General features: G+C 39.9%; 1 protein-coding gene across 5 annotated transcripts in view; it reads right to left on the bottom strand.

Annotated features, from left to right (window-relative positions):
* Positions 1 to 23765, bottom strand: part of TENM1 (teneurin transmembrane protein 1) — an 876004-nt gene that overhangs the window by 104276 nt on the left and 747963 nt on the right. For all 5 annotated transcript variants that reach the window (XM_068152080.1, XM_068152079.1, XM_068152082.1 and 2 more), the window contains 2 exons: positions 21261 to 21461; positions 650 to 835 (listed from right to left, as the gene is read on the bottom strand). In XM_068152080.1, the coding sequence (XP_068008181.1) occupies positions 650 to 835; positions 21261 to 21461 (387 nt within the window). The remainder of the gene's footprint in view (positions 1 to 649; positions 836 to 21260; positions 21462 to 23765) is intronic.

The following is a 23765-nucleotide window of genomic DNA, read 5'->3' as shown; positions in this document are numbered from 1 at the left end:
ATGCTGTTAGAAGCCAGCTATAGAAAAACCACCTCTAGTAGTAAGTAAAACATGTAAATCCCCAGAGATGAAGATAAGAGATTTAATGCAAGAATTACTTAAGCTGAATAATAGCTTCATCCCATTACACCTTCTATTTCTTAAATAGTTTTTTTCCCTCCTGACTTGAAGTTTTCATATTAATACAACACAAGCATGTGTTAGGACTGAAAGCATCTTTCTTTCCTGTGTGTGGTTTTTCAGAAAACAAAATATTTATCAGTATTGTTTCCTCTAAACAGCTGCACTGAGTTGCTATTCTGTGGGACAAGTAGGGTGCATCAGGAGCAGGCTGCCTGGGGTGGGGTTGTGGAGTCTCCCTCTCTGAAGATAATCAGTATCTGCCTGGATATGTTCTTGTGTTCCGGTATAAGTGATCTTGCTCTGGCAGGGGCATTGGACTAGATGATCTTTTGAGGTCTCTTCTGCCCCTAACTTCTGTGTGATTCTGCGTGTGATCATCAGTGGAGAGGCACCTTTTTATACCCAGCCTGGTTCTGAGTCTGTTTGTCCAAAGTGACTTGAACCAGTCCGATGGCTACAGCAGACCTTTGTGTAACTGGTTAAGATTTTATGCTGTTTTCTTTCTCCAGGTACAAAAGTCCCTTACCAATGGTGCAGTGGTCCCCTTCCCATCCAGGGCTGCACTCACACTTCCCATCCTTGCACTGGCCGTGTTCAGCACAGTGAGAGTGGCAGGTACGTTCTTCACAGGTTGGTCCCACCCAACCCTCTTCACACTGGCATATCCCTCTTGAACAGACACCGTGGCTGCCACAGTCCAGCGTACAGAGCTCTGTAGAGGATTACAAAAACACATCATGTGAAACGGCAATTTCCTACTGCAAACAGACGTTGTACCAATGCTAAATTTAATCACTTCTACACTAATATCACTCATCAATTGGATCAAACATGGCATTTCATCACCTTACACAATCTGGCTGCCTCCTTCTTTAGCAGTCACTTGCAAGATCATTTATCTGTATGGGGAGGGGACTGCAAAAATGATGATTTTGCAATGGCAAATGGATCTAAACAGACACATACTGACACAAAGTCTCTAATATTCGACTGATTTCAGGTAAGGCCCTCAACAACAGCATGCCATGGCTTTTCCCAGGTCCCACCAGCTCAGTTCTGAAATCTTTTATAAAATCAAATAGTGCAAGTGAGATGAACTATAAAGGATAAAATAGCATTAAATACACACAGGCAAAAGTCTGAGACATACAGACTTTTGTAGTGATGACAAGTTTGCCATCATTTACAGTAAGAAAAGCCACCAGAAAGGTAACAAAGAGAAAAAAGAAGAGCAAGCAGCCCACCCTGATGGCAGTATACAATGTTGTATGACTTACAGGCCACACACATCTGCTTGGTTCTAAAATGGATTTTAAAGATTAAAATTTTTTTCCCTTCTTCATTTTCAGGAGTCAACTGCTAAGAAACCAGAAAAGCTGTTCTGGGAAGAAGGGAGCACTTCTTTTGTTGCATGCAGAACAATTTCTCTACCTGGGCATTGCAGAACACCACTTATCATGAAGTGGAATGAAAGTCCTGAATTGTTGTAATACATCACAATATGCCAATTGCAATTCTACTTCCACTTAGACTAAAGTTGTTCTGTGAAAAGAATGGCTTCCTTATACAAAGGTTCTATGTAGTTTGGATTTATTTAGAATAATTAGTGTCAAGAGATAGAATTTGCTTGTGATTCTGCAATTAACCTGCCACAGAAATGTTTCCTCCTTCTTCCTCTCAGAAAGCAGCTGATAGCACTACAAGTGTAAGCCAAATATGTCTGTGCTGATTTCAAATATCAGGGTTACATATTTACTTGTAGCAAGATTTTTCCCTTGACAGATTTTAAACTATAATAATTTGTGTCTGGGAATTATTGTATATAAACATTCTTAAAAGCATTTGTAGTGACAAATGCTGTCACTGGATATACCAAGCAAAGTTTTTAAAGTTTAACTTGAACTTCAATTCCACTCATTTTAAACACAAAGAAGCAAGCAGCACAGACACAGAGCTGCACAGTGCCATGGCTGATGTGCTGGGCTCTGTCGCAGCTTATGAATCTAGCCTTTACTTTTGTTAATAGACAGGGTGATGGCATAGAGTGCAATCAAAAGAATGGGTAAGTGACAAAACCAGCAGAGTATGGTCAAACTCAGAATCACTGTCTGAAGCAGAAGGCATGGCAAACAGCCCAAGACAAGGTTCAGTAACAGCAGCTGTGACATACTGTTCTAAGGATGTGAAAATCAGCTGCATAAAAAAAAAAAAAATAATTAATTTTACTGTTCCAGAGAGAGATTTATGTGATACTGGATTACAAGATAAACATATTTATCTGATGATATTCCTGTGAAAGAGTATTTAAGACAAGAAAAAAGGCTGCTCCGCTATAGTCCAAGGAAAACCTGTGTCCAGCCTGGGGCATTATCCTTTAGAAAGATTTTATTGCTGCTTGCTGATCATGCATTAATCTAATGCTTGAAGTGTCTGTCTGCAGGTACAGGGAAGCACTTTCTCCCCCTTGCTGCATAATTTGGCTTGGCTTTTTTTGTTTGGTTACTTGCTCCTTGGAAACGTGGGAGAATGCTCAGAGGACTGCAGCAGCGATTTGCCCTTTTATTTCATTAGTACTGAAATTGCCCAAATACTTGCTCCTATGATCAGAAGTAAACCAGTCCATCCCATCTGGGCTCACAAAAGAATGACCCATAGGTCAGACTGGTAGAGAACCACTGGTATTATTTTAACCTACCCTTATAGCTTGGGGCATGGGCTAACTCCTGAGAATTAAATCTAACAAATTACCTATTACTTCAAGGATTTAAGATGCTAGAGGGATACCTTTGATCTCTCCTGATCTCCCTCTAGTTCATTATAATTATTACTTTTGGTATTTTACTGTAAGTGGCAAAGATTCTTAAGAGAGTTTTAAGACATATTCTGTAGTATACTCTATGCTGGGTTAAGTAGACTAGCTATGTTTAAAAGCCTTCTGGACTGAGTGTCTACTACACAGTTTTTTTGCAGCTGTGGGACTGGCTTAGCCCAACTGATGCCAAAACTTCAGGGAATATTGTAGCCATCTGTATACAGACGTGGCAATGAATGTTGGAATGGCTGAAGAGGGGAAATAAAGAGATTTATTGTTTGTGTCAACAGGTCTCACCACTTCTCTATCTGTAAATGAAGCAGTGAACCAACTATGGGAAACCCTGACCACATTTCCACACATGGCCTGCATGCCTGCCTCACATCTCAGGATTCTGATCATCAGAAACTCATCTTCCAAACAAACCAAAGAAACTGCAGTATGGAGCCAGAGACAATGTAAGCACATTCCTACTACAGGGACAGAGATCTTATACATATGTCTGTTTTACAACCTTCCTAATTAAATGGATCTTAAAATGTTGGAAAGTTTTCCATTGTTTTCCCCACATTTCACACAAGGAATGGAATATTTACGCACTATGGAAGATACTAAATTCAATCAGATTAATGATGTAGAGATACAAGATTTCCTGTTTCGTTAAAAACTATCCCAGGACAGTCAATCTTCACTCACAAGGCTCCTTTTTAAAATTCTATTTTCCCACATATGATTATATACAGACAAACAACATTTTCCTTTCTTTTTCACCTGTTGGAACACAGCAGCTTCCTCTCTCCCAACCACACCATCTTGGAAAGACAAGACAGTGGCAGAAGCTCTAGACTTCAAACTAACTCTGTGTGACTGGAAATACTAGGTTAGTTCTCTTGTGCCCAGTCACGCAGTTTTCACACCTTGTTTCTGCCAGCAAGTCGTGGCACAGTAACCAGACATCAGTTACTTAGTAAAAAAATGTTACAAGAAAAGTGCGTGTCAAACTTGTCCCAGCAAAGGAATGTCAGAACGCTCTCACCTAGCTCTTGCCTTTCCTTCTAGTGATGCATGTCCTCCCCCAGATACTCAGACTAAATCTTCTTTGATGCAAATCACAACCAGTTCTGAAAGCACCAGATGTAATGAAACCTGGTTGCTAAGTTTGGAGCGGTTACTCTAGCTTTCCTGCTGCTCAGTTCACTCATCCTTTACAGTCACTGAGGCCAAGGCCAATCTTTAGACTTACATTTGTTTTAGCAATTTAATATGAGGCTTCAGAAATGTTGTTCACTGTGATAATGGATTCTTCTGCGTACAAATCCAAGATTCTGCCCAGACTCCTCATGCAAAGCCAGGGACACCAAGCCTAAAGTCATCCTACTAAGGCTGTGGTAGGACCTGCAGCTTTAATTCACAGCTAACTCAAACAACTAAGATTTGGGGGGGAAAAGGGAAAAAAAAGCTCAGCATTATCAATTCAGGTTGCCCTGTTTTCAAATGCAAAACAGTTTCCTGGCTCCTCCTGTAAACAAGTACAGAAGTATAAGCAGAGCAAGGAGGTGGGATATCATTTGTTGTTTGTATCAAGAGACTGGATTTCCACAGCAGACTAGACAAAACGAGATACACCAGTGAGTGGACAGTGCCCAAGTGCAACAGAAACAATACAGTAACTTGCAATAGGTAAAAAGCTTTAGTCAATGCTGATAGGGTAAAAAGTCAGACATCATGGAGCATCTTCCTCCTTCCTTAGCAATTGGTCCTACAAGACTTGGAAGCACCCCAAAACACAGAGGGTGCTCCATGCAGGGCCAACAGAGCAGGACAAGGTCTCTGAGCTGTGGGTAGGTGCAGCAGTTATGTCTCCTCCAACTGAAATAGCTATTCTGCTCACTCACCTTTCCATCCATCTCCTGGAACGGTGGTTCCTGCTTGGAGTTTAGCATCTGAAATTGTCATGAGCTGATTCAGGTCATCAAACTGGCAGATAATTATTCATTTTATTTTCCTGGGTTAATACCTGACAGCTTGCTGAGATAAATCAGCCCACCAAGGGATCAAAGAAGCAATGCAGACAGGGCAAGGGAGGAGAAGCATATCACAGCCTGAATGGGGACTGTCCTGCTGAGGAGCCACAAGCTGTGACATCATCTGACTGCAAAGGACACAAGCAAGGCAGAGGTGACTTATTTAAGGTAAGAAGGAGGCAGCTGACAACAGGTACAGTTGGGATTAGTTGACTGCGGGATATTACATCACTAGCCTCTAGTTATGCTGTTACATTAGCTGTCAATCATTCTCACAATGTCCAGTGTGACACATACAATTTGTTAGGCCCCCCAGCTGTGTTGGTGTTTAGCCCTGTGGGCTTACATGAAAGCCATCTCTTCTTTCCCACTCCTCTTTATCATTGTGTAGTGGGATACATGCCTGCCCAGCTCACCTGCCTGAGCTCAAGACAGATCTTGTGGAGTGTGGTGGGTTGAAGGCTGGTCTGTGGCTAACAGACCACATCCTCACTAAGTGTGAATTTTCATGGCTTCTGCAAAACCAACAGTCTCCCTAACTCACAGTAATTCATGGCCCTGTTTCAGGATTTGTACCTGTGTGCTTTGCAATCAAAACAAGCTTCTCTGAGTGTCAGGCTGGAAAGTTAATTTCCTTATTTAAAAACAAGCTCAGCTGTGCAGAGTCACTGCAAGGAATGTGCTGGCAAATGACTGGGTGCTGGCCTCAGCTGACCTCTGCAGTTTCTTAAAGACTTTCGTGAAACACAGCCTCTATCAGAGTCCTTAGACTTAAACCAATTAATGAGTAAGAGACTTAAAAAATATTCAACTCAGCCTAGAATTTTTACTGACATGTCCTAAATTCTGAAGGCTCATTAATTTTCTTGGAAGAAGGCAAATGTGAGCTGTGAAGCATTATTTGTACATATTCTTGAAAAGGAGACAAGTATGTTGATCATTCCTGAGCTAATCTAAAAAGCATTAAAAATTCACTCCACACTCTTCATTTTAATTATCTAAGTCAACAATGAGCTCTTTCAAATGTGTTTTATAATAAGTTTCTACTTATGTGATATGAAAAGGGAAATTAAAGCTAAATATTTTATAATTTGTGATGATAAGGGAAGATTTTAATGTTAATTCAACATGTTTCAGAAATAACTCTCAGCAAATCATGCTATGAATCCAAAACTATGTGTAAACAAAAGTGGCCAAATCTCAATGAAAACACTTTCATTTCACTTTTCTTCACATTGGGTTGCTCTACAGCCAGTCTAACCCTTAAGTAACATCATCATAATTTTGCTCTCCATTTTTTAATAAGTGGTTTTCCATAAAGATTAGAAATTAATCTGTCCTGACTTTCACCCAATAAGCTTAACTGCTGGAGGCAGCAAAAAAAATCACCTATCTAGGCCTAATAGAGGAAGTTTTTTTTCAATTTAAATATACATTGCATTTAATAAGCTTGCATGGTGGTTTCAACAATGTTTCTGAGCTTTTAAAATTACCTTCCTGCTGTGTCCTGGAGACAACTCTGTTCTGGCTTTCATTTTCAGCAACTAACTTTATTAATATAATTTTTTATGCCACAAAAACGTTCAAAATTTTGAAGTTTTAGGATTTAGACACCCACCCCACCCCCAAAAAAAAATAACCAAACCAACAACCTAATGGAAAGCTCTCCACACAAGGGAAGGTTACCTGAGAGCGTGAACTATTGAGGTTAAATGTAGATACCAAGTTTTATGCATCTGTACTAGAAGAGATGCTATTTTTGTGGTGCAGCTTATGTTATTTTCCTAATTTAAACAGACTTTGGCAATCTGGATGTTAACGGCAATCTGCATCTCATCTTGGCTTTCCCAACATTGCAGTATGTCAATTAGGTGTGCAGAGTTTTGCACGCTTAGCCCACCAAAGTTATGCCAACAAACCATCAAACTAGGGGTAGTTTATCTACAGAGGTAACACAGATGGGCTATGCCAGTAATCAGTGGCACCTGCTCCTTCAAGACCTGCCTGGAAATTAAAGGGACTTGGAAGTGACTTTAAAACATTAGTTTTGAAGTCTTTAGCTGTCAGCAGAGATAAGATTCCTGCATGGAACAGGCAGCAAAGGTGCATTCCCCAACACTGACTGCTACATCTCCCTGTCCTTTGCACCACCAAACAATATTTGGATGAGAAAACGTTATAGAACTTTATGTGAAATTTGGTGCAATCAAAAATAAGTCACAGTGATATACCACCACTGAATGATTGACAACTCTGGCAAAAAAAGCCCAACCAACAAACCCAAACCAGCCTTTACTGCTCTATTGTCAGAATACTCAAATAAGACACATTTCTGACACGTATCTGTGTGCATAGCCCACTCTGCCTATTTTAATGTAGATTTATAGAAAACAAGAGGTGCAAAGAACTTAGACAATCACCTGTTCTTCCTTGTTTGGCTTGAAATCACATCTGGCATCTCTTAAAAGCTCCCAGCAACAGAGAACCTATAACAGGACTAGGTAATCATAGTTGACTCCATTCTGGCTCTGAAGGTTAGAGAGGCTCCTAAGATAACTACGTATAGGTTTCCATGTGTTATATGGATGTGGACATTCCTTAAACTCCTTAAATATAATTATTGTCTTTTTAATGTCTTCTATTACTTGGACTTGTATTAAGTACCCCATTTCCCTTGTGATTACGTGTCTCATACCCTATTTTGTATTTTCTCTTCAGCAGATCTGTCAGTTTTCCTGCGAAATGAATAAGCGACTCCAATAGGTAAGATTTTGGGTGGTTTCACTGACAACTGAAAAATAAAACATCTGAAATGCCTCTGACTGAAAAAAGGTTCAGTCCTGGTGCTCTACTTCACATTACAGACTGCATCATCTCAGGAGATATTCTATGGGAAGGCAAAGAGGTGTGTCTGGAGATCAGGTCATCCTCAGAGCGACGGAGTTGCAGAGAAGTACTATTGAACAGTCCTTGTCTTCAGAACAATGTGGGGCAACCTAAACTTCACACAGTCCTATTATCTGGGGCAATTCAGACGCAATTAATTACTGCACAAATGATAAACTCTTTCTAACAAAGGGAAAACTTCTCTGAAACTTCTTTATTCTCCCAGAACTGTTTAATTTTAAACCTTTCCACTGTAAGCGTTATGCAGCAAACCTTCCTGATGTTGCCTCACAGATACCTAACTGCCTTTCTTATCTTACTACCACAGGCCACAACACATAAAATAAACCCGCTGGAAGTAAAACGCCATATCCTCACTGTTTGTTACTCAGAATGTTTCATCATCAATCTAGCAACAGTTTTAATTGCTTTCTGGAAATAACCTTACCATCATCTCATTGAACTTATTTCTGATGCATTAAGTACTCTATAAATAGCTCTTCTGACTTCTGGTAGGAAGGCTGCCATTAACACTATTGAGTATCTCCAAATACATGAATACAATTGTGTTTCTAAAACACCCATGCAGTATAGCTTCTGATATTGCTGCACCTATTTGAAAGCATCTTTTCCAAACTGGGGGCCTCAATTTGCTTGAAAATCTATTTGAGTAAAAAAGTAATCAGTAGGCAGAAAGAAAGGTCTAAAGGGCAAAGACAGCAGAGGTGGGGGAAATGACAGAAACTTTTTCCCTTTCTTAGATTTTTTTATCACAGTTTTCCTCCAGCTTTATTTTTCATCTGATGAAGAGTATTTTTTTCCTGATCCAAATCCAATTTGTATATATATATAAAACCCCTCACCCTTTATCGATTTCGCTCTGGTTCAAAATGGTATTTTTACAGTGCAAAAATTTAATCAATACAGCCTGATGAATCTGGACTGGTAATGGTAAACATCCGAACAGATCTTTCATTCCAGGCAGCCAAAGCTCTGAAAATTGATACAACTGAAAGGATGACTCATTTGCCATTGGGTCTATCTCTGTTTACCCAGCCATAGCACTGGTGTAAAGCAAAGTACAATTATGCTGAGCTTGCCACACGAGGGACTTCAGTTGCAGAACCTGTCTCTTTCTTAGAGATGATGCCAGTGGGCAGGTCAGACCAGGCCTTTGTAGGAAATGTTTAAACTAAATGAGCAGAAGGGAGATTAGGCTGACACAAGGCTGAGGAGAACCACACAGTATTCTGACCGGGACACTTTTTAAATTCCCAAGTAACTGTAGAGTTCTGTGTCAAAGTCAGTGCTGTTTTGTAATTTGTCTTCACTGTTTGATTTCAAGTTGTACACATTGTAAAGCAGTAAGATTACAGTTGCCACTGGAGATTCATGCTCTGACTAACAAGCTCTGAAATCCTTCGCAATACACCAAGAACCACAGAAGTAAATGTCGTGCAACGCTGACCTTTTTCGATATTTTATTTGATCAGGAGCCTAGTAAGAAAGCAGTCCAGAACAATCTACTGTGAGCATTAATAAGTGAGATGAAAGCTGTGAAGGCTCTGCCTTTGTGTTCACTCACAGAGGGGAAAATGCAATCCACAGCTCCTTGGGCTGAAAAGCCAGTTGTGCAGGAAAAATGGGAAACCTGTTGAGTAAGTGACAGACCATGAGAATTGGAAAAGGCATGAGGCCCATGATAATGATGAGACACATGGAGAGTAACCAAATGGCTTTGTAGGAAAAAAGGAAAGAGGCAAAGACATGGCTCAGTAGGTATATTTAATAAAGCTATCTCACAGGTACAGCCTGAACTAACACAGCATCAAAAGAAAACACAGATTTTTGAGATTGCAAAGGTCCACCAGATTGTCTGACCGGATGGGGGTATGCCTTTATATAAGCACTGCATCTTTTCTGATACACACAAATACTACTCTTAACACTGACTAGGGCTCTGCTCAAGGCACAGAAGTTTTCCACAATTATTTAATGAGTAAATTTGATTAGTATCATTCAGTAATGATTTATTTAAGCACTATTTGCAAAGATTAGGAAGCATCTTTAATCCACTGGCTTACAGTATGACCTTTGAGCACAGGTCCACTCACAAACATTGCTCCAGAAAGAGCTTACCTCACCCAGTTCACCCTGCTTTGTATGTGAGATGTATCTGATGACTTCAGTAATGAAGATATATTTCACTTTTCATTTCTCTGAAGGGCTCAGAGCACTGAAAATGTTCATCTGTGTGGCAGCCTCAAAATGGCATAGCTGCCATTGCTGCCCAATTCAGACATAGAGAAGGAAAGGGGATAGTTACTTGCAGAATATACATCAACATGCCAGGACTAGATGCTTTTAAAAGGATGTACTTCTATTTTTACCTTTTTTTTTTCTTTTGGGGGGAAGGGCCAGACTACATGGATAAACAAAAACAGTGGATCAGCTAAAATAAGCCTTAGGAACTCTGTTCCCAAAACCCAATCTGTATCACACTGAAGACCAATATGAGATAAAAAGGTCATTACTACCTTCTAAGTGACATCTCAGTTTCAGAATCAAAAGCAAAATCAGCTGAAGAGGCTGGCCTTGCTTCCTCTCTTTTTAGCACAAATAGGCAGTTTCAGGGACAAACTCAAACTCAGCCAGGCACAACAGCTTTCACAAAAGGAATGCAGCCTCAATTAGCCAAACCCAGAGTGCTCTGTGACAACTACGAAGACTGCTTACAGGGACAAGGAGCAAACATTGCCATGTCCATTACTGCATTTGTGAAGATGAGTACAGCAAGAGATGAAGCAGCCCTCGGTAAATAAACCATACCTTCCTCTGTGTCAGCAGCACAAACAGAAATAGCAACACGCATCTGGCAGCTGCTGTTCTGACGTGCTGCTGCTAAAGCAAAGCTGCAGTTCATGACTTGCATTTTTCCTGCACGAGGAAGAAGCAGCACCTTGGGCACAAGCCCTGGGGCTTGAAGTGAGCCCTGCTGTCACACTCCTTTCTTAATGTCCCTGTCATGACTTGCAATAGTGCTTTGTACATTTTAAGAAGGGAATGAGTTCCCTGTGTTAAGCTTACTTCCTTCCTTCTACAATGCCTACATTTTCCCACTAACCCATCACTTCTCTCCGGCCCCTCCTTGCCCATGCAAATTCTGCTTTGCTGAGGCAGTTCTGCTGTCCCCATGACATGCTGCCCGGTCACATACTGCTCAATGTCACCCAGCTGCTTCTTTCTGCAGAGCTGACAGAGGCACTGCCAGGCTGACCACCCTCTACAAGGTGTTTTTGTAAGGGGTGACCGGAGTGGGAGGTGAAAATACAAATGTGCCATGTGAACAATCAGCTGCCTGCACTCCATCAGAAAATGATTTCAGATCACAAGGTGATAGACATTGTTTTAATAACCTGTTTATAAATTGCAGGGCTTCCTAAATTGAAGGGTGACATGCACACTGCACACACACAATTTTCACTCTATTACCATTGAAATATTCTTGCATAATTACTAAAAATTTAGTTTTATTTAAAAACTATTACTTAAGGCTAAATATTTAAGTAGAAGTCTTTAGACAGCAGAGACCAGGAATTCCTTAGATGGCTACCTATATTATCCTTGCAATGATCTACACAGGCAGTAAGCTTAAAAAGTCCAGCATGTAGGAGAAAAGAAATTTGCCATGATTTAAACTTTTACCAAAAGCAATTTCCCATTTTCAGGGAAAAGTTAAACTTCTTAACTCTGCTGTATAAATGTAGTGAAATGATGGTATTTTTGGAGAACTACAAACAAACAAAACCAACAAAACAACTATCAAAATCTGCTTTTCAGCAACTGATGCAACAAATTCTGCACAATAGGAGATTTCAAATTTGCTGAATGACCAAGTCTCCAGTTGCTCCAGTGTTTATTTTGTACTCTTGCTCTCACAATTCCCATTCGCGCTGTTCCAGCTCTGAGGAAGGGAAGCTTCTTCCTAACGCAAGAATCATTCCTCAAAGTTTCATCACTGGACCTGGCACAGCAAGTTATATTGCTACTCTCCTGTTGTCTATCTGGGCTGTTTCCCCTCCTCCACTGCAGCATCCACAACACCAGCAGAACATTCTCATGACTTCTGTACTTCGGAAACCTCTTTTATAAAAAGTTCTTGTTGCTTATGCCTTTCAGGTTCAGATTTTTCTTGGACGGACATAGAGTATTCACAAAGTCCTTTCCAGTCACCTGTCAGATGTTTTACTATAGTTCTTAACTACCGTCTAGTAGATTGACTACCATGTAGGCAAAAAAGGTTGAGATGCAAAAATGGACACAGATATTTAACTACAATTTTAAATATCTAAATTCAAATTTTAGACCCTTAAACCCTTTGCTCAGCTTATGTAATTTGGAGGTGCCAGAACCAATTTGACACCTGAATTGCTACAGAAATCCCACTTCTTTGACAAGTTTTACTACTACATAATCACCCAACTGAGGACATAACAGCTTTATGTTAGGCTCTCTAATTCCGTAGTGTGCATGAGGTGGAGAGTTCCCAGACAGAATGGAGTCCCCACAGAGACACAATGCCTTGAATATAGAGAAGAAGGCCCCTGCAGCTACTTAAAGGTAGGATAATCCTGACCATATTGCTGTCACCAAAGCAGTTTGACTGTTTGGCTCCTAGAAAAGGGAAGAGGTGCTGTGATAGAAGCCAGCAGTATGCTCAGGTGGCCAAGAGGGCCAATGGCATCCTGGCCTGCATTAGGAATAGTGTGGCCAGCAGCAGCAGGGAGGTCATAGTGCCCCTGTACTCTGCTTTGGTTAGGCCACACCTTGAGTACTGTGTCCAGTTCTGGGCCCCTCAGTTTAAGAAGGACATCGAAACACTTGAACGTGTCCAGAGAAGGGCAACAAGGCTGGTGAGAGGCCTTGAACACAAGCCCTATGAGGAGAGGCTGAGTGAGCTGAGATTGTTTAGCCTGGAGAAGAGGAGGCTCAGGGGTGACCTCATTGCCCTCTACAACTACCTGAAAGGTGATTGTAGCCAGGAAGGGGTTGGTTGTAGCCATGAAGGGGTTGGTCTCTTCTCCCAGGCAACCAACACCAGAACAAGGGGACACAGTCTCAAGCTGCACCAGGGGAGGTTTAGACTCGAGGTGAGGAGGAAGTTCTTCACCGAGCGAGTCATTCGTCATTGGAATGTGCTGCCCAGGGAGGTGGTGGAGTCACCGTCCCTGGAGGCGTTCAAGAGGAGATTGGATGTGGCACTTGGTGCCATGGTCTAGTCATGGGGTCTGTGTTGATAGGTTGGACTCGATGATCCTCGAGGTCCTTTCCAACCTAAGTTATAATGTGATACTGTGATCTGAGACTGGGGCTGCGCATTCTGCCCAGTGAAACAAGTAATACCCTTTTGTGGATTAGAGCAGGATTTACAAAAGCTGACATAAGGAATTTATGTTTACATCCGAATGAGGGATATTTCCAATAATTGCTGAATGAGGTGCAGACAGCAATAGATTATGAATCTTAATTTGCAGGAACAAAAAGGGAAAGAAAGAGCCATTACATCTGGCATATCTGCAAAATAAGCAGCAAACAGTTGAAAAACATCCCAAGTTTCCTCACTGTGTATCTCATACCCTTGACTTACCCTATTCCTTAAATCAATACATGACTACATCAGGTATTTCTGGGTTCCCTCTGGACTGATTTCAACATGCAGGAGAATTAATTTTTATTGGAGTGCTTCTTCACTGCTTTAAATTTCTCGTGTTTTAAACTCTCCAGCAACACATATTAAGTGTTCCAATCTTCAACTACTAAGTTTTTAATAGGAATCTTGCTCACCAGATCTCTTTTTGCAAACTCTTGCAACTCTACAGGAGATACAAATCAAACTAGTCACACACCAATTTTTTTTTTTCCTGTTCAGTGAAACACAGTAGTAAGAAGAGTCTTTCTCCAACGTCAGACAATGTACAGGAGGGGAAACTTCAATCATCCTTTTAATTAGCAGAGCTGTAATAGCCAAGGCTCCTCACAAATTAAAGAAAGAGGACAGTTAGGTGAAATTAAGCAAGTCCATCACTTCTTCAGAACAAAACAATGAACAATGGTTAAAGTGTAATTAAAAAGTTCTAGAGATTTGTCTAAAATAGGAAGCAGAGTAGAAGCACCGACGTGGACCAGAGCAGAGTACAGAAAAGGCGTGACATTACATCACGTACTGAGGAAATTTCAAGGCTAATTTCACTACAGTGAGCTTTTTCTGTAGTGAATACCCTTGTCCTTGGCAAACGAGAATGACTGACAGCCGTAATTTGCCATTTCCTATACCCGAAGAGTTTTCTGATTGCGATGAAACGGTTTCACCTAATTATTTTTTCAAGTTGCAGTTTTTGATGTTTAATTTTGAAACCAATTTGAGATGTCTTGAACTATATTAATACACCGTATTATGCCTTCATCTCTTTTTTGAAGCACTTTAAAAAATGCATACTTCTAATGATTTTTAAATCACTCTGCTCTGCACATATCAATTTACAACAATTACAACATTTTGCATTTCTCAAAGCACTTCAGTTTTAAAGAGGTTTTATGCTTTGCATAAGGAAGGAAGAGGGTGCTGATCCATTTTTACCCTTTGTAAAATTACCATCAATCTTGCTAGAGAGAGCTGAACTAAAAATAGATATGCTAAATATATACTATCTCCATATAATCATTTTAGGATGAATGTTTTTGTGACTAAAAACTGCCAGTATTCTTTTCCCAATCATAATTAGGTTGCTTCAGTGGTATAAATGGATTCAGTGGAATTATGACAAATGTCCTGGAGTGAGGAGGACAGAAATTGGCCTACTTTGGCTGAACAGTCTAGAGAAATGAATACAGGACAAGATGTCAGAGGCATCAGCCCTGTCACAGATTGTATTACTTCTGTCTATAATATTTTAGGTATATTGCTGCAATTAATTAGCAGCTTGGGGCTGGATTCTCACCTGAAACACACTGGGATTGCACTGGTGGTATCACCGCAGTTACAGTAATTTATGCAACCAAGGCTTTGCCCCACTGAACAACTCTGTCATCCATTCTCTTTGGATATTTCACTCCCTTAATCTCAAAGCTCCATGTTAAAGGTGTCAATCTGAGAGTAGAAGATGATTTCTTTTTGTTCAGTTTGTTGATGCTGCACCTTTAATTAGATAGAGCTTCCCTTCTACCTGACATGAGTACTCAGTACTCACAAGTTTGATTTTGTCTTTCTCAAAAGCACTGCCGATACACCTCAAAGGGAGATGACTCATTAACATCAAGGGACTTTGGATGACAGCCTATAAATAAAGCAACAAAGATCCACAGTAGTAGAAAGTTGAGTACACTGAAGTTCTGGTGACATTAGAATACTGTATTATGAGTCAACTATCCAACTATATTATTTTGTCATGTATGCAGTAAATCACCCCCATACTGCACGGGTCAACTGAACCATATGTTGATGGTCTGAATAATAGATTTTCACATACCATCATAACTGGATTCAGTATGACTCAGAAATGACCTTTTCCAACACAGGTAGCTTTCACAAAAAGTATTTTATAATCACTTGGCACAAAATATTAAATCCCTGTTGTCTATTCACATCTTCACTATGAGGGTTCTGAGACACTGGATCAGATTGTCCAGAGAAGCTGTGAATGTCCCTTCCCTGGAAGTCCTCAAGGCTAGTTTGGATGGTGCCTGGTCTACTGGAAGGTGCCTGGTCTACTGGAAGGTGCCCCTGCCCATGGCAGGGGGGTTACAACTAGACAATCTTTAGGGTCTCTTCCAGTCTAAAGCATTCTGTGATTCTAAAAAGACTCCAGAAAGTGGGATGAATGACTTTCCAAGGGACAGCTTACTAAAACAATTTAAAGAAATGAAGTTACTGTAGAAGAAGACACTAGATCTCTGTGTACCTTTCAGTGTAGATTACAGCACAGCTAACAGCAGCAAGGTCAGGTTGATTACCTGAGTAATGGCTTCAGCACTGATCCTTGCAACTGGAATTATGACAGCTATGCCCATGGTACAGCATCTGGAAGAACTCAGCTTGAGTAACTCTGTACTGCTTCTCTTACAAATTTCTGACATTGGTATAATTTTGAAGCAGTGAAAGGCTTGGGTTTGACCTTCAGTATTCATGCCAGTTGGCAAATTGGCAACACAGGCTAATCCATCTCCCTCATGGTAAATACATATCCGTGTATAATCATCTAGAACAATTAAAGCACTTTGATCTTGTGCATGCAATAAACCAAATCTTAGGCATAGAGAAAAGGTGTGGGGTTTTTTTTATTTTAATCCTGATGTCACATATGGCTGTAGAAAGGACACCCATCAATATTGCTTTGATTGGTGTGGCTAAAGACTGGTCATGCTTTTCAGAGTGAAATTCAGTTGATGCTGCTTAAAGGCAGCAAAGGAAGCAGAAGCGTATTATCTTTCTGAATGTTAGCTGATAGGAAGAACTTTTACAAATAGTCACATAAGCAGCAAGGCAAACCCTGAATGAAAACCACATCATCGTTGGGATAGACAAATTGCAATCTGAGCTAACAAAAGAAAGTGGTTTTTGATTGAAGTCCAATTTCGTAGGGTAGAAAGAAGCCAGTATGTCTGTAACAGATATCCAGCTAAGAATATTGAAAGGATGGATCTTAACAGAGTTGAATAAAAAATCAGCACAGGTTGTGTCCTACAAGTAGTGCAGGATTAGCAATATTATATCTGAACAAATTTCAAGACATACGGAGCTGCTCTTATTAAGAATCAATTCAAACGAGAGGAGAACACATCATGATAGCTGTTCTGAAATTCTTTAAGAGGCTTTTCTGGATCTCAAGGGACAGCAACTGGTCACTTTGGATACAGTAGAGAGTATTTGAAGGTAGTGAACTCAGACCAGTTTTTGGCAGTTCACAGATCAGAGCTTAGACTATGCTGGACATCTGTGTTGACTAGCCAAAACTGTCTTTGGCAGTGTGGAACTGTGACAGGGTTGTGGCTGTTTCTTTTGGTCTTGGAAATACTTTGGGAATCAAACCACTATAAAGAAAGTGAGCAAGTCTATGTCAAACTGTAGAAGGCTCCTGGCCTTAGGCCTCTGATGATAACAGTAAGATCTTGAAGCACTTCAGAATTATCACTCTTGGCTAGAAGCTGGTGTAATGAAGAGGATATCCATGATTTTGTCAGCAAGCACTTGCTCTTCTCAGCTCATAGCTGTTAACGGCATGCTTTGTAGAAATGCTACAGAGATGCCTGATTTCCTACTGATCCTCATACATGAAAGATACTCAAACTCATAGATCATGCAGGACAGCTGAAATAGAGCAGTAAGTCAGATGGACTGTGGACTAGTTATATGGAGGATATGGTAAGAATTGCTTCTAACATTGGAGTTATTTTTCAGACAAAAGAGTAATGCTCAAATATGAACACATACTGAGGCTGCCTAATTATGCTAGCCTTTGTAGTACTGATGTTGTCTGGTTAATTAATCTATTCTATTGAATAAATTGATTCCTTAAGAACATACATAAGGCCCAAAGAAAAAGGTCTTCAAAGAAAGCACTACAAAAGTTCAATGGGCAACCCAAGACATATAGTTGATGACACAAAAAAAGGGACTAATACCAGAATTCATATTCCTATGTGGAAGTCTCCAAGATGGACTCTGCAATACTTAGATGGATCACAGCAATGACCTTCTCATTTTGCCAGTCCCTTTAGAAACCATGCCCCATGTGAAGGAAGACTAGAAATAAATCCAGTTTTCTCCAGTGCTCTGTGCTTTTGGGCATGTGCTCCCTCTTTATATTTATATATAAATGTATAATATGTATTTATATATAAAAATACATACACATGACACCTTTTTAACACTAGCCACTTCACACCAGCTGATTAAGTCAACCGTGTCACAGCTCAGTGTTTGCTGTATCAAAACACTGTCAACATGCAGCTTCAGGGAAAATCTGAACTGTCTTGTAGGTTAGAGAAGACATTGTCTTTAGTATGGCAACTATCTGGAAAAGCAAGTGTACACGAGAGCAGGTAACTGCTTGGATGATCAAGCCATATATGCTTAGCAAAAAGGCATTTCTGTAAGTGTGAAAAATGAAACCTGTTTTGTAGGAAACACAGGAAAGATGAGTTAGTTAATGTGCAGGTATTTTCTTTTGGCTTTTTTTGGACCTTTGAATACTGAAACTCTAAATATCAGTGTTCCCTTGGTGTAATTTTTTAACAAAGCAGTAAAAATAAAACCCCAAAACCCCAACAAACCGCCAACAAAAAAACCCAAAGTCACCATCACCGGAGGTGTTTAAGAGGAGACTTCATGGGGTGCTTTGGTGCCATGGTTTAGTTGATTACTGTTGGGTGATAGGCTGGGCACGATGATCTCGAAGGCCTCTTCCAACATGGTCTATTCTAATTCTATTCTATTCTAATTCTATTCTATTCTAATTCTATTCTATTCTACTTTATGTGGTCAGTCAAACTTCCCCAAAAGCCTACCCAAACTCCAAGAAATATATAAATGCATTTCCTGGCATTATTCTTTTTGTGGAGGTGGAGTTAGAGATAAAGAGACAGAGAAAGGGGTGGTAGTGGAGAGAGGAAGGTGTGTGCATGCAGCATTGTGTGATGCAAATGGATTTAAAATATTGGTTTCTTTCTGAAAACATTAAGGACAAAACCACAATGAATTTGACAAAGAATTTGACAGTCTTTTACCTCACAGAAAGAAACACAATGCTAAAAGTTTTCACTTATTCAAACTCAGAATAGAATGTGCACTTTTTAGCAGAGAGGGTCAGGCATAATTGAAACAATTTACCTAAGGACATGGTACACCAGCCTTCATTTTCAGTCTCTGTGAGAAGGCTGAATTTCTAAAAACTAAATAGAAATTCTGAGTGTCAAGCAGAAGGATGGGGTTTTTTTGGTACATGTCCTACAGAAAATCAAACAGCATGAACACCATGAACTTTTCTAGCTTCAAAAATCCATGAATTATTTCAGATCTCAAGCTGGGGTTCCAAACATTGGCAGTCCTTCAGGATATCAATGGATCACACAGTCACCCTTCATCCCTCCATTCCACATTGATTTCTGTCCTTCTCCAGTCCACTGCTAGTAAAAGGGAACTTCTCACTGTTTGAAGAGCTAGAGATGGGCAGGGAGGGAATTATAGAGATGGCTCATCCCTCTCCAGGCAGGTGACAGTGTAGCTGGGTTAACACACCTAAAACCATTATAGCACATTTGCTATATCTCCTTTTTGAAGTACAGCAAGATACATTAATTTCTTGTTAGGAAAAACATAAAACTTAATGTATCTTCTTACTTTGAAAGTATTTGAGATTTGCTGGAGAATACAGAAATCATGAGGACAGGAGCCTATATTCCTCAAGGTGATACAGAAAGGCAATTTTTCACAGTACTGACGATGCGGTACAGAGATGTTGGCAAAGTGCAAGGGTTTGAGGCAGGCTGAGAGACTGCTCGTCTATCAGCTGCAAAGCTTCCCTGTTGTCTGATTTCAGACAAGAAGCCTGTGGTTTACCCTTTTCATCGTCTTCATTGTTCAGAACCTTATGATTTTTTCCATTCGCATATGACGGCTCATTTATTCTGACCTTGTTGACTTCCCCATTTGATGATTCCCTTCCTCACTAAAATCATGCTTTACTTGCACAGCACAGCAGTCTAGGAAGAAAGTCTTGAGCAAAAATGAACATCTGTGCTTCAGTCTAACACTCATCATATTGTCTCAACAATCCTGAATCTAGTTTAACACCTATGAAGCAAGATATATTTGAAAGGAGAAATCTGAAGTATCTAGCTATAAAGTGAGATGCCTGTTGGTGGTTGTAAAAGCATCCTCTGATAACTCAGAAGACAGCGGGGATGAAGTAAGATATTTTTCCTACTGGTTAATGGAGGTAATAAAAAAAGTTCTAAATATTAATCAAAACAGTATTAGAGGCAAGACAAACAGGAAAACTCTGATCCTAAGCACACAAAAGTCGCTTCACCGCAGTTGCTAATTAGCTCTTTGTTTCCTTACTTAAAAACTAATTGCCCCATGCAGTTGACACAAGAGACCTATTGGAGATTAACATCTCTTTCTGAGCTACAATAACATTGTATTAGAACAGAATTAGTTTGCATATTTTGTGAGTAAAAAAAAAATCAGTACATAGCTAGCACCTTTCCTAATGATTTGCTTCATTAATGAAAATACTACTTTATTACTACTAACCTTCAAGGACTATTTGTAACACACAATAAAATACATGACAAAAATGCAAGCAACTGTGCTTTTACTGAAAGCTAATAAAAACTCAATTCTTATCAAAACAGGTACCTCATCTAACCATGTCAGACTAAAATTACATGCATTCATTTTGGAGTGTACAAAGAATGCAGGGTCTTCGCAACAAACACTGAAACTCAATATTTTGTTGCTGAAAAGGTTACCTGGGAGGGGGACATTTCATAAGTTCCAGCTTAAAGATTGTAACCATACACTTTAAAGGTCTGAATGGAAATGTGTGCTGTTCCAAGTGCTCTTTTGAATGATGATTTCTAAGAAAAACTGGTGGCTTGGACCACTGGTTGTACTCCACAGCATTCCACAAATCTATCACTTGTGTCTATTCTGGGCTGGGATGTGCTAGTTATCTCATATACCAGTTTTGTGAGCTTTATGGGGGAAAAAAATTGTACTAGGTACATTGGTAATGACATGGTCCATTACAGAGTAAAATGACCAAAGTGCATTCATTTCAAGAAAACGAAATGTAAATGAACAAAGCACATAGGAAATCCATTTCAACTCTTAATCAAATTCAGTGGACTCAAACCCTGATGGCCCTCTAAGAAAGAGAAGAGTTTTTATCCCAGCATGAGAGAATGGATGGTCATTTTTGTTTAAAGATTTTTTGACAGAGCCTTCTTACTCATCAGTCACTGCATTTCAACTGCCTTTTTTTAATATACTCCCAGCCCCTCAGAGTTGTGGATTTCCTTATTGCAGGAGCCTGGTGAGAGCTCAACATCTCAGGTGAAAGCCATGCTTAACTCCAAACAATGCCAGGAGACAGCCTCATTTTTTGCAGGACTACTATTCTTGCTGTCACACAATCAGACAGTCAACATTCTTGTCACTGAGAAAAAGCCTTTCTGTCCTTGTCAACGTAAAGCCAGTTGCTGACAGCCCATTAAGTGCCATGCCACAGCATCCCTGATTCATCCCTACCTTGCCCTTTAAAATCATACTAGCACAGTAACAATAACTACCTTCTTTCACAGCTCAAACACAAAGCATAGGAAGTATTAAAAAAATATAATCTTCATCATACCTGTTGAACAGTCTGGGCCTGTCCATTGTGGTTCACAGCTGCAGAGTCCTGTGTCCAGGAGGAAAGTCCCATGCCCTGAGCACTGTTCCTGGCACACGGGAAGTGATGTCTCACAGTTCACCCCACCCCAGCCTGTGGAACAGTGGCATTCCCCTTGAACACACACACCATGACCAGAGCACATTGGATCCAAGCAGTCTTCTGCAAAGCAAAAGCAGGAATATACAGTTTAGAGCATAAAGCTTGCACCTTTATACTAGTTTCCTCGAAAAATACATAATCAGGAGGATTCAGATGAATTTGGTGATTTTGTGTAAACATCTGATTTGAAATGATGTTTTGATAGGACAAGAGGAAACACTCTCACGTTGTGCCAGAGGAGGTTTAGATTGGACATTCAGGAAAATTTCTTCATCCAAAAAGGTTGTCAAGCCTTGGAACAAGCTAAGGAAATGGTAGCATCACTGCACCTGAAGGCATTGACAAACATGTAGCAGTGGTGCTGAGGGAGATGGGTTAGTGGTGGACTTGGCAGAGAGCAGTTGGACTTGATTATCCTTAAAAGTCTTTTCTAACCTTAACTATTCATTGTATGATTCTATGATGCTATCAAACACAAGTATAAAAAGGTCTATGATGATATCTGTGCAAAAATATAAGCCAAAACCAAGAAAAAAGACAAGCATGTAGATTTTCAGTGATCATTATTCTGCTTGTCACGGACACTTATTTTTAAAACTCAGATTCCCAAGACAGCTCTATTGGTTCAAGTCAGTGAAGTCTGTGCTTCAGTAGAAGGGCTGGGAAAGAACTCAAGCAACTAGTAATTACTTTTACAACTGTGCATTGTGTTTCCATTTGGTATTTGTGCTCTGTGTTTTATTTACATCTGGGAACAGAAAGATTTTTTTCCTTTCATCTTTCTGGGGAAAGCTATCTCTACAGCTGAAAATTTGATACAAAAAAAAAGGCCAACCACTAACCCTGAGCAATGTATCTCTGACTGAATGCTTGCTGTAAAAAATTCTCATACACTCATAAAAAGTATGTGCTGGGCAATTGCAGATAATGAACAGATTCATAAAAGTCATAACGTACTGATGAACAATTTGCCAACAGACAAAAAGCTAAATTTGTTCTCAATTTGGATTAAACTATTCCTAGTGAAAAATTCAGGAGATCTGTAGGAGAATTTAAATCAGCTGGTTAGTCCTGTATGATCAACATAGTCTTTCATAAAGCCCCAGCATTTCTTTAACAAGACAGATTTGAAGCAGAACACAGCCTGCCTTCTCTGGAGGCTGCAGGAGGTCTGCAGAGCTGAAGAGGATTTGTGGGGTCTGAGCACAGGAAACAATTAGCCAAAAGCTTATGCATGTTAGATCATGCTTGAGACGAATGTTAAAGAGACACTCTGAAAGTTCTTGTATGTATTTTTCAAGAATCAGCACAAGTACTGTGTTAATAATTAAATTGTAAGCTTCACAAACAGTATTCTATGCCACACAAATGAAGAGATGCTCTCTGCCTCACTAAGCGAAGACTAAATACTTCAGCTGCAGAGATTAATGGCCTCCAGTTTATAGGACCTTCTGACCTACAAATAAAGAAGTGATGCTTTATCTATTGAGCTCCTATGCCACCCATTCGAGATCTTATTTTAAGATTTATGTTGTATCTTTTTCAGCCTCCCAGGCTTGTGCACAGCACAATGTAACACTGAAAGAAGGGAATCTGCTTCTGGACAACACATATCTTGGTAAGCGTAGGACAGAAAATAATCAGCAGTTTTCTCTCATCCTGAGACAGCTCTTTATTTTGCTGATCTTTTATAATTAATTGAGTGACTCCATAAACAGTTTAGTAATGATAATCTGACAGGACAAATTCAAAGGACTCCCATAGCAATGGATACATGTAGCTACTGATGTTCCCTGGGTAGTACATCTGTTACTATGTTTACTATGTTAACAATACTGCTATAATACTAAACTCATATTTACATGCAATAATGTAATCTGAATTCCTGACAGAATTACTTCCACTGAGGCACAAGTTATGTTGCACAATACAGTAACCTGAGCAGTCAGGTCGCGCACACACTGTTACAACAAGAACTCACTATGCCTGGCTGCACAGGTTTGTTTAATCCACCCTATTTCTACAAAATCCCACTTTTAAAACAATATTAAATATGTCTCTTATTTTTTAAATCCAGTGCTTTCACACTCATAGTTTCAATAGCTGTCTGAATACATTTCTCTCAGCTGTTATTTTTTTTAACCCTTTTAAAGCATCATTTTATGCCACATAACAAAGCAACTGAAACCAGCAGTCAGCCTCTCACCAGCTACAGGCTTGTTGGGCATCATGGCCTTGGTGAGTAAATCTGTGTATTACTTGCTTTTTCCCATTTGGGATTTCTTGGGTTTGTCCATTTTTGAAACTACCAACAATAGAGTATGTCAGAAGCATTCTCTTGATCCCTCCTTTAAAAAACTGTAC

This window comes from Melanerpes formicivorus, unplaced genomic scaffold (assembly GCF_026170545.1).
Source record: "Melanerpes formicivorus ecotype bairdi unplaced genomic scaffold, bMelFor1.0.p_v2 SCAF_22, whole genome shotgun sequence".
Lineage (NCBI taxonomy): Eukaryota > Metazoa > Chordata > Aves > Piciformes > Picidae > Melanerpes > Melanerpes formicivorus.
The sequence above is the reverse complement of the archived record's forward strand: the minus strand, read 5'-3'. Positions and strand labels throughout refer to the sequence as shown.